This window comes from Sardina pilchardus, chromosome 23 (genome assembly GCF_963854185.1).
Source record: "Sardina pilchardus chromosome 23, fSarPil1.1, whole genome shotgun sequence".
NCBI lineage: Eukaryota > Metazoa > Chordata > Actinopteri > Clupeiformes > Clupeidae > Sardina > Sardina pilchardus.
Window position 1 is genome coordinate 10,817,139 of NC_085016.1, and position 18,854 is coordinate 10,835,992.

General features: G+C 44.0%; 4 protein-coding genes across 4 annotated transcripts; all 4 read right to left on the reverse strand.

The window, feature by feature from the left end:
* Positions 1–205: 205 nt before the first annotated feature.
* On the reverse strand, positions 206–7,567 carry ppig (peptidylprolyl isomerase G (cyclophilin G)). The gene is made up of 13 exons (XM_062528431.1): positions 7,444–7,567; positions 6,624–6,688; positions 6,451–6,525; positions 5,895–6,002; positions 5,742–5,786; positions 5,547–5,634; positions 4,972–5,001; positions 4,715–4,854; positions 3,901–4,090; positions 3,300–3,530; positions 2,870–2,954; positions 2,503–2,651; positions 206–2,096 (listed from the first exon to the last, which is right to left on the reverse strand). Exons 2-13 carry the CDS (start codon positions 6,682–6,684, stop codon positions 914–916), a joined length of 2,385 nt encoding a protein of 794 aa, XP_062384415.1. The 5' UTR covers positions 6,685–6,688; positions 7,444–7,567; the 3' UTR covers positions 206–913.
* Positions 7,568–7,696: 129 nt separating this feature from the next.
* klhl41b (kelch-like family member 41b) lies at positions 7,697–12,173 on the reverse strand. Its single transcript, XM_062528432.1, has 6 exons — positions 10,892–12,173; positions 10,094–10,251; positions 9,550–9,657; positions 9,003–9,188; positions 8,565–8,711; positions 7,697–8,249 (listed from the first exon to the last, which is right to left on the reverse strand). The coding sequence occupies exons 1-6, from the start codon at positions 12,017–12,019 to the stop codon at positions 8,138–8,140; spliced, it is 1,839 nt and encodes a 612-aa protein (XP_062384416.1). The 5' UTR covers positions 12,020–12,173; the 3' UTR covers positions 7,697–8,137.
* Positions 12,174–13,819: 1,646 nt separating this feature from the next.
* On the reverse strand, positions 13,820–15,977 carry LOC134071641 (carbonyl reductase [NADPH] 1-like). The gene is made up of 4 exons (XM_062528440.1): positions 15,926–15,977; positions 15,414–15,699; positions 15,226–15,333; positions 13,820–15,098 (listed from the first exon to the last, which is right to left on the reverse strand). The coding sequence occupies exons 2-4, from the start codon at positions 15,697–15,699 to the stop codon at positions 14,662–14,664; spliced, it is 831 nt and encodes a 276-aa protein (XP_062384424.1). The 5' UTR covers positions 15,926–15,977; the 3' UTR covers positions 13,820–14,661.
* Positions 15,978–16,382: 405 nt separating this feature from the next.
* LOC134071640 (carbonyl reductase [NADPH] 1-like) lies at positions 16,383–18,829 on the reverse strand. The gene is made up of 4 exons (XM_062528439.1): positions 18,717–18,829; positions 18,166–18,451; positions 17,966–18,073; positions 16,383–17,682 (listed from the first exon to the last, which is right to left on the reverse strand). The coding sequence occupies exons 2-4, from the start codon at positions 18,449–18,451 to the stop codon at positions 17,246–17,248; spliced, it is 831 nt and encodes a 276-aa protein (XP_062384423.1). The 5' UTR covers positions 18,717–18,829; the 3' UTR covers positions 16,383–17,245.
* Positions 18,830–18,854: the final 25 nt, after the last annotated feature.

Consider the following 18,854-nt stretch of genomic DNA (forward strand, 5'->3'; position numbering starts at 1 on the left):
TGGCCAATACAAACCCCGCCTACTCAAAATTGACCAGTTATTTTACTGTCTAAAACACTGTTACTGTTAAAACATCTATACAGTCTATGGTTAAAACACTGCCAGTATTGACAAAGAAATCCAACTGGCAAAATGACATATAGCCAAATGTTCCTCATTGCTGTCCACTAGTTATTTACAACCGAAATGACCATATCAGAGAGTATAAAGGGTGGGACAATCCCAAAAGTCTTTAATGGAATAAACAAGATGACATTTGCACCACATTTATCAATACAAATGTTACACGCTGGTTTTCAAAAACAAAAAAAAACTTTTTTTTTTTTTTTTTTTTAAATGGACATACCCAGAGAGGTAGAAAACTGAGAATCGTTTAAAAATTTAAATCAATTAAAATGACCAATCCCATTCTGGATCATTTCATCTCAAAAACAAACAAACAAAAAAAAAAACATGGATGGGTGGAAATGCATATGATTTTTCTGCACCCACACCATATCACAAGCTCAACTACCCACATGTATGCCCCTCCAGTAAAAGTGTTAATTATCTTCAACAATGTAATGTTGTCTATTATCTCTATTTGCCAGACAGGCTGTGGTCAGTTACAGCAATAACAGGAGGATGAAGGGCCAGCACATTTCCCGGAAAAAAAAAAAAAACTTCACTTGGGGCATTTAAAGTCCAGTCTTACCAACGAGTCCAATTTAAATTAACCATTTATGACTGTAAAACATGTTGTGGATTCGGTGTTTATTTACAGTTCTTAAAACACACAAGTGGGAGGGCACCTACAACTAGGACTTCGCTCCCTCCTACACCCATTAAAACCTCTATTATCTGTACCCTGTAGACAGGGGCTATCACAAAGGCCTTGGTAGAAACTGGAGTCTCCGCTCCTACGTCAGCGAGTCTAGTCGCTATCGCTCGAGCCGGATCTGTTTTTGTCATCTTTACGATGGTCCCGGTTCCTCCTGGGGCTTTGCGACTTGTCTCTCCTCTTCTCTCGGCTGTTTGGTCGTTTTCCTTTCGGGCTGGCACTCCTCTTCGGTTTGTTCTTGGCCCTGTCGCTGTCAGAGTCGCTGCTGCTGCTCCTGCTGCTACTGCTACTGCTGCTGCTGCTACGATCTCTCCGCCTCCTCTTTCGGTCCTCATCCCTCTCTCTGCTCCTTCGCTGATTGGAGGAGCGATCGCGGCTCTTTGAGTTCTTGTCTCGCCGGGCGTCTCGGCTTCTGGATTTGTCCCTGCTCCTGCTCCTCCTCCTCTCCCGCTCCTTCTCTCGGTCTCTGCCTCGCTCCCTTTCCCTCTCCCTCTCCCGACTCTTGGAGCGCCTGTTCCTGCGCTCCCGGCTCCGCTGCCTGTCTCGGTCGCGGCTCCTTCCTTTGTCCTGCGTCCGGTCGCGCGATTGGCCGCGCTGGCCTTGGCCATGTCCACGCCCTCTGGACCGAGACCTGGACCTGCGTCTGGCGTCTCTGTCTGTTTTGGAGTCTCTTTCTTTGCTGCGGGACTTCGCCCGCTCGCCTTCGCCGTTCTTCATTTTCTTGTCGCTCTCCTCCTTCGGTTTGTCTTTGCCGTCCGTCTCGGAGTTCCGGCTGTTGTCTTTGCTCTTACTCCTCTCTTGTCCTCTCGTTCCCGATGACGACTTCTTCTCCTTCTCCTTTTCCTTCTCTTTCTTGTCGTCCCTCTCCTTGCGGTCTTTGCTTCGGGAGCGGGCCTTCTTGTCATCGGTCTGACTACGCCGGCGGTCCCCGTCGCTTCTCTTCTCGCCGCTTCTACTACGGGACCGACCCCTCCTCTTCCGAGCCTCGTCGTCCTCCTTCTCTCCGTCGGCCTTCTTTTGTCCGTCTCGGTCTCTGCTCCTCGAGTGATGGCGCCTGCCCTTTCGGTCCTTGTCCTTCTGCCTGGATGGACTCTGGGACTCCTCTCGGCCTTTCTCGGAAGTCTTCTTCTCCTTCTCCTTCTCCTTCTCCTTCTCTTTGTCAGACGTTCTTCGGTCTCGTTCCCTCTCAGAGTTCTTTCGCTCCCTCTCAGAGTTCTTCCTCTCGGCTTCTTTAACCTCTGGTGCAGGGGCTGGCTTCTCTTTCTCCATGTCTCCCCTTTGACATACAAACAAGAGATATTTACGGTTATTTGGGGTAGAGCTTCGTTTGCACGTACACAAATGCGTAAAAAAAAAAAAAGTATGCATGGAAAACAAAAACATGTACGTTTGTAGACCTAAATGCAATTAATCCATGTGGTTATCTACAAGCATAGAAAAGAGGTCTCTTGTACCTCTCCTTGGACTTATGACAAAGTATGCACATGTGGAAGTCTGACTTGTGAATGAGGCCTGTCCCATGATCCTGATCAAAGATCAATCTGTTTCATAGTTAAAATGAAACAAATGCCAAATGCCTCTATCGTTAACTGGCAGTAGGGTGCATTTCTTATGGGCCAGACACACTCATATAACCATTTCTAGTGCCCTACAGATTAGTATTCTGTACGTGTGACACATACTTATCTCCTTTGATCCAGCGGTCCTCGCTGACGCGTGTGCGCTGGACTCTCTGCGTGCGCTGCATTTCCTGCCGCCAGTGGGGAGGAGTCTCACTGCGCCTGAAGCGGTCCCAAGAGCGGGAGCGGGAACGAGACGGAGTGCGGTACCTCTGCATGGGAAAAGGGGGGGGGGAAGAAAAAAAGAACAGTTAATCCAACTCAACTGTGCCTTCTGCAGCTGCCACTTAAGACAACGTAGAAAAATAAATTGAATACCTTGCACCGAAGAAAGCAGTAAATTAAGCCACATTTACAATCTCAGATGCAATTTATACCAGAGACTGTCAGACCCTTTTACAACCATCCCACCATACCAAGTCCAACTTACCCTGGGGCCTCTGCCCTTTATTTTTCTGCCGGAGCGGGTCATCACCAGCCTATTGCGGTTTGGTTGCCTGGAGTTCATCATGGGCCTGGGAGAACAGGGAGGAAAAAAAAAAAGCTAAAGCTCTTTGATGCTCAACAAACACAGTCAACTGCAGTTTACAAATTAGGACAAAGATGCATTAGTCAGAAAGCATGTATGCTTCACTGAACACCAGTAACGCAACAGCACTTATGAAGGGACTGCCTCTTAAAAAACTTCAAGGACCCATGTGAATGTGCCATGTGAATAAAAGACTACTAATGAATGTAACAACCAAAAAAACAATATTTTAACCAATAGATAACTTATGTGTGTGTGTGTGTGTGTGTGTGTGTGGGCAATCACTTCTCAAGGTCATACTTTAGTAATAGTAATTTCTCAAAGCACTCACCGGTCTCTTTGTCTCTCTCGCTCTCTGTCTCTCTCCCGATCACGGTCCCGGTCCCTCTCCTTCTGCCGGTCTTTTCCGGAACTCTCTTTGCCCTTGTCCTTCACAGCCTCCTCTCGGGGCTGCGGGCTGCGTCGCATGAGGAAGCGGTTCTCGGGGACGGGCGGCACTTCCTCTGGACGGATAGTGGACACGGGCTCAGCCTCGGCCTCCTCCTCCGGCTCCTCCTCAGACCTTAGGATCAGCGCAGAACAGAGCAGTCAGCACAGACACATCTATAGTCAACTTCACAGCACTGGCCAACTGCTGACTGAACTGTCCAACACATGCCAAGCATAGCACATGCTCTTCTCATTCGTCGGTTTATCTATCCTCCCTTCCTTCCTCAGTCCTCGCTCCCAATGATCTAGATAAAAAATTATTGGGCAGCAACAATGGGATAGTCTATCCAGTGTTCTTTATAGATCAGTGGGAAGGGGCCAGAAGACCGAGGAAAGAAGGGAGGATAGATAAAAAAGACAAATGAGAAGGGCCCAATGACTACAGAATCTAAGGAAAGAGAGGAAGGCATTTCCAGTTCTTTGAAAAGTCACTGGGCACCAACCCCTTCTTGTCCTTCTTCTTGCGCTTCTGCTCCTTCTTTTTCTTCTTGGTCTCTTTCTTGTGCTTCTTCTTCTTCTTCTTCTTGGACTCCTTCTCAGAGTCGTCCGAGTCTGAGGAGGAGTCGGACGACGAGTCAGAGTCACTCTCGCTCTCCCCAGAGGCCGACTTGTGGCGCTTCTTCTCTTTCTTTGCTGTTAAAGGAGTGAGATAATGAGAGGGGGGTTCAGCATATTAGATAGTCAAACCGAGACTTTCATGCACAACTGCTATGATCAAATGAGTTTTGTTGAGAGTGGTCAGCACAAATGTATTCTTTATAACTCTTCACAAGCCTTGCCAACTGAACCTGCAATAAAATAAACAGCCCCGCTAATTGATAATTAAACAGTCTACATTAAATGCATGTCTGATAGCATAACTTGAAAATTGGCTACATGGGGGGGGGGGGGGGGAAACCCACTTTGGTCTGTCTATGTGTCTCATGTCATTTGAACTTTTCTGGTTAACAGGAACCCATTTTGTTTTTTCCATCTACCATATAGAGAATACAGGTCATAATGTTGACCTTCAAAGATGCTATTAATTATTATTATTATTGTTATTATTATTATTCGTCTTATTTTCCACCAAACACATCGGTATCGGACAGATATGCATCGGCTGAAAAAAACTCAGACCTACACAGAATAATGATAACATTTACAATTAGAAAACTAACAACTTTGTAATTTTCAGTCAAACATTACAATTACAAATAAAGTCACATTAAACTAAAAGAGGTTACAAAATCAAGATGAAAAGTGGGGAACACCTACCTTTGGCTTTCTGAACTAGCTCACCACAGTTAGTCATCTTCACCTCACAAATTGGCCGATTGTTAGGGTCCGTCTTCTGACTCTCAATAGTCCTGACGACTTCCTGTCCAGAGATCACCTGACCAAACGCCACATGGATCCTGAGTGGAAGAGACATTCAAAAGCGGTTAATAAACAAGGAGAGTCTATGTAAAGGGCAAAAAAGAAAGAGCAAAATGGCAAAATGTAGTGTTTTCTGGTGTCAGTATGCAACGTACCCATCAAGATGAGGGGTGGGCTTTGTTGTTCTGTTGCAATGAAGACCAGAGAGTGCGTCAGGTAATTTCACAGAGATGCATGCTATGCAGGACTTCAAGAGACCAGATTTTACTTTCACTTTTTGTTTCACTGGTTAGCCATCATGGAGCAGATCTTGAACAGATAACATCACAATACTGCACAGGACTGGTGATCAATATGATTTCTGCAATACAACTGGCATAAATATACAATACATGACAAAACTAACAGTGGATAATGCATCACAGTAAGCAATTACATGTAATTGATCAATATTAATTCTGTAAAAAAAATGAAAACCTGCAAGAGACATTACATGAGGGAAAAATACACTCCATCTTTCACCATGTGTAACATACTGTATGTTGAGGTGAGGCAACTGAGAGAAACAGAATCGTTTTTTTAACATGTACTGCACTTTAGTCAATAATTAGACGAGGAGAGTGGTTACTCTTTTAGCCCTAAAGAAACCACTACAAAGTTAAAAAACAAAAAAAAAACAAAAAAAAAACATTCAGATAGAAAAGTGGTGAGCAATTTCTGAGCCACTTACATGAAAAACTGAGAGCCATTGGTGTCCTTTCCCCTGTTGGCCATACACAGGAGAAACTCCTTGTTGGGCTTGACGGAGAAGCTTTCATCTGACAGACACACAGAGCATACTGGGAATCAGAAACTTTACAACAACTAGTCTTGAAAGAGGGACATCACATACAAAAAAAAGAAAAGAAAAAGAAAGGACACCCACCTTCAAAGAAACCTCCATATATTGATTCACCACCTCGACCATTTCCTTTTGGAAAGAAAATTCAAACTTTTCTGTTTACTCATCACTTTCCTGCAAACCGTAGTTTGTGTTGTGAAAGGTGAAGTTAATAATCAGAAATTAAAGACAAATTACCTTCACTAAAATCCCCTCCTTGGATCATGAAGTCCTTCACTACTCTGTGAAACAAACTTCCTTTGTAGTGCAAAGGCTTCTGGGTGCCTTTTCCCAGACCCTTCTCACCTGGACAAGAAAATATGCAGCATGTTTGTCATACAGAAATTTGGGGAGATGAGCATGCACACTCCAGACTTCACTGCATCAGTCATGATTATATGCATGATCAGCATAGTCAACAGAAATCTGGATCACAGCATCTCCAATTTTATTTGGTTGTGCTACACCATCTTAGATTTTATTCAGACGCTGTCTATGTTAGAATGGGAAGCCATGGTTGGGCATTAATGAGCAAATGATGAGCATGACCATATTAAAAATAAAATAAGGGAAGGTTGTGTTTTTCAGTCTTTTTTGAGAATGTAAAGGCAAATTATATATAAATATATATATAGGAACTAAACAAAAACATAGGTTTTGGACCTATACATCATACAAACTGATGTGGACATTATGTGGGATGTCAATTTCAACATAATTTAGAAGTCACAGAAGGCACACAAAAAGTCAATACCTGTGCACAGACAACGGAAGTTCTCACAAGTCTTCGGGCACACATCAGAGAATAACTCGATAACCACTCTTCCCACTTCAAAAAAAGGAAAAGTATTAATAGGGAAACATTGGCCGACATGTCAACAAATAATTAAGTTGTCTGAATGGTTACGTTTGTTATGCGCTCTTTACCTGGCACGTTACTGATGCTGATGTCAAAGAAGCAGCGAGGTCGCTGCGCCTTCACCCCCATCTCACTGTAAACAACAAAACAATCACGTATGCAAAATAAACTTCTCGCCTGTGACGTTATGCAGTACGTGATTTATCGGAAGTGTACGCGAAATGAACTTTGCATTCGCCACGTTCGCCAGATAAAAAAAGGAAGAACGACAGCCTTAGACCAGATGGTAAGTGTTGCCAAAAGTGACACCGTCTCCTATGATTAAACTCAAAAATTGATCAGTTATACGATGCATAACACAACGTTTAACATTACGTCACTTGGCGAAAGTGGAAATCTGATCCAGATACTCTGGGTTAACCTAAGCGAAATAAACTAGACAGACAAGTTTCGTTACGGGCACTCGAGTACTTCATTCAAAGTAAGTTAGCTGAATAGCTAACTAGCTCGCAACGCCATACATCTAACTGGCCAAATTCACAGAACCACACATGCAGAACATGAGCTGTTAGCTTATTGCATCAAAACCGTAAAGCAACATCAGCTTGCACTTATCAACTAAGGCTGCATTAAATGCCTTGGAAGTCAAGACCTAGAATACAAATGTTTTGTATCATTTGACTTCCAATATGGCTAGTAAACTAGCTTGCGCCAGTTCCTGGATTGCAGATGGTGGATTCCCCCTTAGCTGGCCATAGATATAGCTGGCTAACTATTACCCATCGCCAACTTAGCTAAATTTGAACTTAATCACAACGACAGATAAAATGGAGTGCATCTCAAAGTTATCGACAATAAAGAGAAGTGACAAGACAAAACGAGCATTACCTTCTCAACAACAAGCGGTTACTAAAGTTCAAACATTCAAATATCTAAAACGTAAAATGAAACACACGAGTGTAATTCAGGTCCTTCAACACCACGGTTTTCTAAAGATGGCGCTATGAGCCACAGCAATGCATGCTGGGTATTTGTCCGTCAGCTACAGCGCCCGAAAGGGTTTTGGAGACTCTATACTGTGGTTCCTCTTGTGAAAAATCCTGTACCCGAGACTAACCATGTAGAGACAGGGCAAGTTACGTAATTTAAAAATGTTTATTTTACAAAAAAAAGGGAGCATAAATACAATTCAGACACCTACTATACTGACATGAGTGAGTGAAATGAAACAGGTTGAACTTTGTTATTTTATTGTACAGAAAGTAACCTGAGATAGGAGAATTCAACCCAAAACATCACAGTAGTCCCATTTTCCACCTCCAGTTTGTGATGGCCATCAGTGACTATATGTATTTTTTTCCCATGTAAACCGCTTGGAAAACATGGCAGGCTTTCAGACATTATAGCTGGCTGGACAACAGAATTTATGTAGCAATGTGTCTCAAGACAGCCTTACAACGTTGACAATAAACCACAGAGCTTCCTCCCACTCTCTTTACACGACTACAGAGGGAGGACTCCAGGCAGCTGAGGTCTTAAGGTCAAGACAGGAGGTGAGAAGATCATGGAAGGATGGCACGTTTTAGAGTTTGGGCATTCTGGCTGCGTTGAGTCGCATAGAAGCACAAGAAGAGCCAGCAGCGTAGCGCATCTCTCTCAGCATACCACTCCATTTCTTCGTCTCTTCCTCATACCTAGGCAAACACAAACACACCATCATAAATGCATACACGAAGCAGATAAAGCACATTTGGTCATGGATAGGATCAATTAACAGGAGTGGAAACAATTAACCACATCATAAAAGGATAGGCCTATGACTGATCTCACACATTGGTTAGATCCTTGATGACATGCTAGATAAGTGTGATATGCTGTTGCTGTATTAATATATGTCGAGGGAAAAATAGTTATTATTTTCTAATCTAGACCTTCAAGGGATATCTCTTTTGACTCAAAGTACTGCCATTCAGTCAAAATCAATACTGAGTTTATGGTAGGGGACTTACTGCCAGACGTCAGTGAGCTCTTGTGGGCCGATCTCTTTGTTTTCAAGCTCCATGATGGCATAACCACCGACAGCGTACAGTGATCCTCCACTGCTCAGCAAGTTTACTGAACTTCTCTCCTGTGGGAAGTCTGCGAATGGCTCCCATCTGAATTCATAACATTTAATGTCAGTGTGTTAGAAGTAATTCACAAGCTTCACCATGTGCCATGCAATGTCACTCACAATGAAAAGGTGGGAATACAAGCCACAAGCTGTGAATAGTTTACATAATGGTAACTAATATGTTAAAGTTTCTTGAAGAAATGAACAGGGGTATAGGCCTATCTAACAGCCCACCATGACTTAAGACTTAACAGGATGTAGACTGCGGCTTGTCAATATCACCTATATCTCCAAACTAGTCATTATGAAATGGGACATTTATGCTCATACTTACTTGTTTGTGGTGAAGTCATAAGTTTCAGCTGTTGCTGTAAGGCCCTCCTCGTTCGCTCCGCCACTCACGATGATCTTACCCTTGTGAATGACGGCACCGCACATTGCTCTGGCCATCTTCATGCCTGCCATCTCCCTCCATTCAGACTGCTTGTGGTTGTACACAAACATCTTGTTGATGGCTTTGCTGGAGGGGCAAAGACAGACACGGACAGGCTGAAACAGGCTCTGGCAACTCCATGCATTGGTTGATAATGACACATTGAGTGCAGTCACATTTCACGTTTTTAAAAAGGTCAGAAATCTCATCCTCTGACCACACAAGCTATTTGTGATGCAGGTTCCTCGTGTGGTAAAAATACTTCAGAAGAACCTGAACATTTGGATGAGCTCCTTATGTGCTGTGAGTGACGGGGGAAGGACAGCTGCAGTTGATTCTATGTGCCATATGTCTGAACACAAAGACACACACACACACACACACACACACACACACACACACACACACACACATACACACACACACACACACACACGCTGGAACTCACTTGTCGTCGGTTTTTCCTCCAATGCAGTAGACCAGGCCTTTGTGAGAGACCACAGAATGCCCATGGATCCTCAGAGGAAGTTTCTTTGTCTCACTCCATTTCATCTTACTGTAAAGAGATAACAGGAGTTAGTTATGCTATCTAACCACTCCAAGCTATATGCTATATGTAGTTGGATCAGTAAGATCATATGGCAATCGAATGCCTGCATTTGGAACATTCATTCATACATTAGTGGATAAAGTATATGGTTCTTCAGTGCGCTATATAAATAGATGTTACGGTACTTTGGGGTTAACTGTAACTATTTTCTGAGGCTGTTGAATGGTGCACAGGTGGCCTGTTGATTTGAATGGTTAACAGGTGGCCTGTTGATTTGGTGCGTTTTAAATGGCCTCAAAATGGTTACAGTTAGTTAACCCCAAACTACTGCTGTTACAAACTGTGAGATATGGTAGCAAGCAAGCATGAATGAATGGAAGAATTTCGGAAGGAATTGACAACAGGTGTGATGTAATTGTTCTGTATGAAGAATTTCACTCACTCTGAGTCATAGCACATGACTGTGTCCAGGGACTCATTGGTCTGCAGGTCTTTCCCTGCAATGGCAAACACCAGGTTTTCATACTCGCCCATGTTAAACAGACACCTGGGTGAGGGCATGGGGGGTAGAGCCATCCAATCAGATGTGAGCGTATCCAACTGTAACAGAGAGGTCATTACCAGTGGTTATAACAAAAGTTGTTGAAAGCACTCTTTCACATCAACCTTTTGAATGTGCCATGAGGTTACATAAAATGCTTTGGTCCACATCGGAGAATGTTTATACTGGCTGTTACACCATTTTGAAGTAACATTTTTGTCTTATGAGAGAATTCTTTTGCTGCTGTTTACAGGTTATAGTTGTAAATGCATGTACAGTATATCCCTTTACAATAGGGGGGCAGAACAACCATGAAACTAATCTTAATCTTAAAAACAAATCACTGATTCAGTCAACAGACAGTAACAAAGTCTAATAACTCAATGTAATTATTTTAGACGACAAATGTAATTTGTAAGTTTGAAAGCATCATTAAACAACTTTTTCAACTGACAGACTACAATGTACAGTACTGGCAGTGGGCTAACACACCAAACTCCCAGTACATGACTGGGTGGAATGAAGTATACTGTGTGAAGTATACTGTGTGCTTATCCACGTGAGGCTGATTGGCAAAAACTAACAAAAGAACAAGAATCAAAAAATGATGACACAATGTCATTGTTCATAGCAACCAACATTATCAACATTGCTCAGCAGCAATGTTCTTTGGATAAACCTCCTTCCTGATTTATTTACCTGGTAGAAATAACACTGCAGTGGGCTGTCCTTGCTGTCCTCTTCTATGAACAGGCCGCCGACGATGTAGAAGTTGTTCCTCGCGGTGCAAACGCTGACGTGGTTCCGGGGCACTTGCTCAGACATGGCGGCCACAAAGCACTCATTCTCGCCTACGTCATACGCCACGGCGGCTGTTTCGTTCACCATGAGGATCAGGTCCCGCGTGAACATGCCCAGTCTCTTGATGTCACTGAGGTATCCTGGCAACAGATCTTCCTCCTCATCCTCTTGCTCTCCCTCCTTCCCTTCTTTCTCGGCCTCTCCCTCGGCCTTCTTCTTCTTGCTCTTCTCGGGGAGCTTCCCGCCAAAGGCGTCCTTGATCACCTGCACCTTCTTCATGAGCTCTGCGTCGGCCTTGATCAGGTCGTCGGCCTCCACCTTTTCGTGGAAGAACGTCTCGGACATGAGGCGGAAGCGCACGCACTCGAAGGCGTCGCCGAGGACCTTGCTGCGCTTTTCTTTGTCACAGCGAACCCAGCGCATCAGGGCCTCAAACACGTGCTCCTCGCGCTCCACGTTCAGCGTGTCCGTGCCAATGATGGCGAACAGCTCGTGGGCCGCGAGCTGGAGGAACTCCTCCTCGCCGGAGAGACTGTCGAAGCGATCGGCAATGTAGTTCCGGGCGGCAACTGCCAGACGGGGGCAGTTGAGCACCAGGCCAAGTCTGAAGATGGCCAGGCAGTTGGCCAGCGAGAGCTTCTGTGTCAAGTAGTTGACGCAGACGGTGAAGACAGATGGGATCTGGAAGCGGTTGGCCACTGCAAAAATGGCCTGCACGTTTTCGTCGTTCAGGTCGATCTCAGCCGAGTACAGATAGTGGACGATCATGTCCAGGATGTTGGGGTCCACGTCGTCCAGGACCACTTCCTTGGTGTCCGTCGTCTCCTTACCGTCCTCGCCGAAGAAAAGCTCCCGGAAGTACGGGCTGCAGGCGGCCATGATGAGGCGGTGGCAGGGGAAGCAGCGGTCGCCCACCTTCAGGGTGCAGTCCACGAAGCGGTTCTCGTTCAGCAGCTCCTTCAGGCCGTCCTGCAACAGGGTGCTCTGGAAAAGGCGCAGCTCCTCTTTAATGGCTTTCGGATCCATGGTGGAGGGAGAGAGGGGTTCGAGGAGACTTGGTTCTGTGGCTGAAGTAGTCCAAAGAAAGGGAAATTAGGGGAAAAAATGGAGGAGGAGGAGAGGAGACGGTGGCCACAGGTCTGCTCGCCACACGGTGCTGGCTGGAAAAGGGCAGAGCAGAGAAAGGTTCCCAGCATGAGGGGGCTGTTATTTAATCCGGCCCCCCCCCCTCTAAATTTAGCCACATACCCCCCTCCTGTTCTCTCTCTAGCTCTCTCTCTCCCTCCCCCTCATCCTCCATACCCCCCCATCCCATCCCCGGCCAGAGAGAATGCAGACTGGGCCAAATGCGAGGAAGGGCTTGAAGGTGCAGCTGTTGTAATCTGACAGGCAGCCGTAAGTCGTGCCTGAATCAGCTCTGGCAAAGGAAACACAGTGTTGAAGACACAGTGGAGGAAATATTGTGATTAGGGGACATTAGAGGCCTAGGTTGGTCAAATGTGGGCCATGACCTTTTGCTGTTTGTATTAAATACTCCTAGTAGTCACATGTGAAATGTGAAATTGTGCTTTCATTTGGTGTAAAATGACTAAAGAAAGAGTAAAATCATTTTACTGTCCTTGAAGAGAGAGGTGTGATCACTCAAGATCCAAGGTTTGAATATCGGGCATCAACTGTTCTTAACATGAATAGTACACGTAAGCAATAGTTGTAATCATATCTAAACATTATATTCTTTTAGCTCTGATTAGAATTATCAGAATCACAGAAAAATCTTTCAATGACAACACACAAGATTTTTCTGTGATTCCGATTAAAAGGTTTCTCAGAATTTGCAAGGATCGGGAAACAAGACAAGTGTGTGCAAACCCAAAACAGTACAGGAAACAGCTGTGCTCACAACAGGTGATAGCCAGCTTGCTCCACCCATTAGCGATAGCCCACTATCCCACTGTCCCACACACTGCTGACCGAGGGCAAGGTTCAGTGGGTGGACTTTCGAGATCCTTAGATTAAATCTATCAGGAAAAGTAAAGAAAATGTAAGGTTATGAAACACAATGAAATCATTTGAGATATGGTGTAGATACAGAATTTGTACAGCGATCTCAGAAAGGGAGGTTTGGTAAATATACTGTGTATGAAATAACAGGGAATTAACCAAAACAATTTGGACACTCTCACACTATTCATTAAGCACCAGGCCTGTAAATTCTAGAACAATCCTGACTAGGTAACATATAGTCTGTTCTGTCTGCCTAGTGCTAAAATTACCATGGGACTCCACTTAAAGGTTGGTGGAGGGGGCACGGGGGAGTGACACAAGTCAGAGGCAGAGACACACACACACAGGGCACAGGGACAGAGAGAGAAAATGAATGACAGAAGACCCAGAAATAGACACAGACACCTCTGACTCTAAAAACAAGTTGGTGGGAGAAAATAAAAAAGGCAACTGATGAAACTTGGCACTGACGCATATGGCACATGTACCCAGGGGTTGCTAAGTGGTTGTTTCATAGGAATGTGTGTCAAAGACGCAGCCTCACAGAATTACTGATCTTTTGACCCCTGGCAAGTCCGACTCCTACTCACTTATCCTAGTGACCAGCAGAGGGCAATACTCACCCTTAGCTTAATTTCTAGTGACAACAAAGAAACACACAATGACAAATAAATGAAAGCTTTGAAAGAGGAAAAAAATTAAATGAATTAACTCTGAATTAACTTAGAGAATACCACAAAATATCAAATGTGATTAATCCTATTAAATTCTTTGAGCAATATGTATCCATGTGGCAAAATACATTCAAACACAAAATAAACATTTGTTAATAAGCTATTTATTTCACACTGTTTTTACATTGTAATATGGTAAAAATATATTTTTTTAACACAGTAACCACTGCTTTTATACCTATCTGTGTTTATTTTGTGTAAAATAAAATTGGGGCAATGCATGTAAATTCAAACTGACATGGTTTATAAACCTGGTTCAGGTTTATAAACTGGGTAAACCCAGCCCGATCTGCCGGTGATTGGATTTTGCCCTGCAGCTCAGGTTGGAAACATTGCTGCACATTTATCTCTCCTGCTTCAGTCCACGTTTGCTGGAACCAATCACAAACTAGCTTATCCTCCAGGCACACCCAGATCGTTGGTCTGATTGGTTAAAGGACTACCAAATGCTGACAGAGTCATTTGAACTACAGTATTTCATTGATCATGCCTCTTATGCAGTAGAAATACAGCGCAGACTCCCCAGATTAATGTTAGTCTTAGTCTGGTGATAGCCAGACTAGCAGGTTTATGTACTTTTTTGGAATTGAATAACAGCTGCATTTGCAATCTTTGTTACAGAAATATCTGTTTGCTGTACTTCTGAAAAGATTTTGTAAAAGTTGAATGTACCGATTCTGCTGGTTATTCCCCTTGGAAATAGGAAGTTAATGAAGGTCCCTAGACCAGTTCTCAAGGATAACTGAGACTTGAGAATCTGTCTGGTGTCAGCCAGGTTATTTTAAACCAGAAAATACACATGAAAACAAAAGGTTCATTTATGTGTACACTACCTGACCTGGCAGTTATGCTATATGTACAACAATTTGAAAATTCATGAATGCAAAATCCAGAATCCAGAATACCCTGATCCAAACTGCTCCAAACTGCTCAAAATTCATGCACCTTCCTCTCCTTTAAATACTGCCCATGAGGTTCATCTGCTCCAGGGGGCAGCAGAGCGAGATACACAGGGGTGTCCGCACCTTGCTCTGGGGTCAAGGGACCGTTGTGCCCTGACATGTCTGTCTTCACCCAGCCCGGGCAGCAGGAGTTGAGGAGAATGTTGTCTTGGGGTCTGTCCTGCCTCAACCTGTGTGCTAGAATCCTGGAGAGGATGGTGAGGCCAATCTTGGAGACACCATAGGCTGTGTCAGTCCAGCCTTTCTCTAAATGGGTGCTCTCCTGAGCATCCTTGATGAATTGCTGCATCAGCAGCACAAGCTCGTCCTCTGTGAGGGCATCACTGCGGAAGCGAGTCTGGAGTTCCGAGCTGCATCTGCCCAGGGCAATTTCGCCCATGACGCTGGAGACGTTCACAACTCTACCTGCTCAGGATTATACACACAAACCAAAACCACTCATGTCCAGGTGTTGCAGGTCAAAATATGTTGGCTTAACTTTACTATCTTTTCTTTTATCAAACATGGTATTTCTATATTCAGCTCGACTTACCCCCTGGTTTCATGACGGGAAGAAATACACTGCACATGTCTCTGTTTGCAAAAAAGTTGGTTTTGAGAGTCATCTCTGCTTGAATTCCAAAAGGTGTAGTGTCTGCCCCTTTGGAGAAAACAAAATCAGTTAGGCCTAATGCCAAACATCTCTGTCAGGAATTATAAAACAAGGCATTACGCAATTACCTTTGAATGCTATGCCTGCATTGTTGATGAGAACATCCACACCACCATATTTTCTCTGAAAGTAGTCCCGTGCAGCGTTCACACTCGTCGGGTCTGTGATGTCAAGCTGGTGGAATAATGGTTCCAGGCCCTCCGCTTTCAGTTGGTCCACTGCTGCTGTTCCCCGACTCACGTCCCGGGAGGTCAGGTACACATCGCCGGTGAATTGCTTGCACAATGCCCGCACAACCGCTAAACCGATACCCTTATTGGCCCCAGTCACAAGAGCAACTTTACGCGTGTCCATCTGCACAAATGTTCATTACAAAGATGGTCCATAATCGATTTATAAGTATATCATACAGTACCACCTGCTGTAAACGGCGACAGGCTACATCAGAATTCAGAGCTATCACATGAAAAAGAACCACACAATATTTATGTAGGCTAAAAAATGTTATGCGTAAAAATGGCAGGCTTCGCATAGAAGTGTGATGATGTTTACAACACCATAGTTCAACACGACCACTTACCACATCAAGTGCTCCGATGTTTTTATTTGAGCCCTTTCACTTTCACTTTCCGTCACCGTAGGCGTGGGCCAGAAATACGTAGAAACTTGCAAGTTCACCGGAAGTTTATAGATGGTCATTATGCAGGCATTATGAAGTCTGAAAAGGCTGAGGGGTGGTTCGCACACTGAAAAAGGTGACTACACAAATCTTTACAAATGATTCATTTTGCAAACACTTTGTCTAGACACTTTTTCAGTGTGTGAACCACCCTCGGCCTTTTCAAGAGATAATTTTGGTTGCACCTGAACTAGAAAATGTGCCATCAGAGCGCAACAATATCTTGCAGGTTTATGCAATATGATAGGGTTCATTTTCCCTCTGACACAGTAAGTGTAGTGTTTGCTACATTCATAAATAGACATGCATTATTGGGAAAACCATTCAGATTGCCAATCAGAAACACTTCTGTAATATGTTAACAATTTTATTATTTATTTTGACCTTTAATGTTAGACAAGTCTTCAATCAAAAATAATAAATAAAATAAATAAAACTTAATTAATGAAATGTGACAATAACCTTGTAATGGGTGCAGCCACATCAACACATGGTATAAATGTTTATGATCTAACACAAGTAAACAGTTCACAACACTCATTCACAGCAAGTTGCAAAACACACTGGAAGGCCTAAAATGTTCTTTGAGTGTTAATTAACGAGTAAATAAGTCATCATGTTGACGTTCGTGTGAACATTTAGGGTCAATGATTAGAGGTGTTCTATGTAAGAATCTTAGTCTTCTTAGAATCTTTACAAATGTTCCCAAATGCACTAACAACACAATGTGACACAATCTCATGAATACCTATCTCTGCTGTCCTCATATCCATGAAAGTTAGCATGCTACCCAGCCCCAACAACCTGTCCAATCTCAAAAACACCATTCTGTACCTAAAAATGTGCTATGTGAGTCACAAAAAAAGAGCAAAACAATGCCACCGTAGTATACCACACAAGTACCATGACAGGCATAATGGTATTTGAGGTGACTTCTACAACATCTTTAACTAATTGGGAAATATTAAATACAAACAGTAATACTTATTTAATATGGTACCCTGACAATTATTAAAGTATTACACATATAGCTTAGCTTCGGAGTGCACAGGTGCCAAATTCTCCTTTTTCATCTTCTTCTGCAGTCCTATTGAAATGTTGTGGTCTGATTCATCATCTACACAATAAATGTGCGTAAAAATAGCACTACATATTTATGCTGAGGTTTGATTACCATCAGGCGGTCTACACTCTCCTGACTTCAATCCTGTTCCAAACTGCTCACCAAGGCTGCACTTTCTTCTCTGACACAAACTGGCCATGAGGTTCTTCTGCCCCTGGGGGCAGCAAGGCCAGGTATACAGGGGTAACAGCCCCCTCATCTGGTGACTTAGGAGCATCGGGGCCCGCCATGTCCGTCCTCACCCAGCCAGGGCAGCAGGCATTGAGCAGGACGCTGTCTTGGGCTCTCTCCTGCCTCAGCTTGCGGGCGTGGATCCTGGAGAGGACGGTGAGGCCGGTCTTGGAGATGCCGTAGGCGGTGCTCGGCCACCCTCTCTCCGAGTGGACGCCCTCCTGTGCCTCCTTGACGAAGCGCTCCATCAGGCCCACCAGCTCTTCCTCCGTGATGTCGTCACTGCGGAAGCGCGCCTGCAGCTCCGGGCTGCACCTGCTCAGGGCGATGGCGCCCATGACGCTGGAGACGTTCACAACTCTACCTGCTCGGGGTCACACAATGGGGTCATGTTGAAGGAGTGCATATGTATAATTGGTCTGACCAAAACTGGTCACTCCCAGATTAAGACCAGTTGCTGGCCAAAACATATTGGCTTTTTTAATCCTAACCAGCCATAAAGGCTTTTAAACGTAATACTTTAAAGGCCTTGAATTGCAGTCCAGTGTGGACTTTTGTACTGCAGGACGGACATTCAAAGGCTTTATAAGGGCCAGCTATACTAAGACAACATTCTCTGAGCATACGTTGACATCAGCATGACTTACCACCTGCTTTTATAATAGGAAGAAAAGTGTTGCACATGTTCTTGGTTGCAAAAAAGTTGGTCTTCAGTGTGACCTCTGCTTGGACTCCAAATGGTGTGGTGTCAGCCACTGTGGAGAAAAACCTTAGAATTTATAGCCACATCTAACCATTGTTGCCATTATATGCCACTATTCGTTGAACAAAAAAAAGTTCAAATTACTTTTGAATGCTATGGCTGCATTGTTGATGAGAACGTCCAAGCCACCATATTTTTCCTGAAAGTAGTCCCGTGCAGTGCGCACACTCGCTGGGTCTGAGATATCCAGTTGGTGGAACAGGGGTTTCAGACCCTCTGCTTTGAGACTCTCTACTGCCGCTGTCCCTCGACCGACATCCCGGGAGGCCAAGTAAACGTCGCCTGTGAATTGTTTGCACAGTGACCGCACTGTCGCCAGACCGATACCCTTATTGGAACCAGTCACAAGCGCAACTTTAGGGGTGGCCATCTGTACAAATGTTACAGAGATGCAGTGTCAGATCGTCAATAACAAATTATGTATCTCTCTCTAATTCACCTATAATATTATGAAGAATACAGGCGTTCATATTTGATAAAGCTAGTTCACAGATAGCTCAAAAAGGGCATATCAGTCTGCTATCGAACAGAAATAGAACGCATGCCTACTATAATAAAAATCGATTTCACCCATGCGCTTTATGACACACTTGGAATAAAAGGCGCAATTTAATACAGACTAGACTACTACTTACCACAACAAGTGCCGGAGGTTATTGTTATCGGTATTGCTCGAGCACTTTACTTACGCTACTTCGACATAACTTCAAAGCTATCACCTGCTGGATATGTAATAGTAGCATGCGCTACTGCGCAGAACCGGAAAAACAATG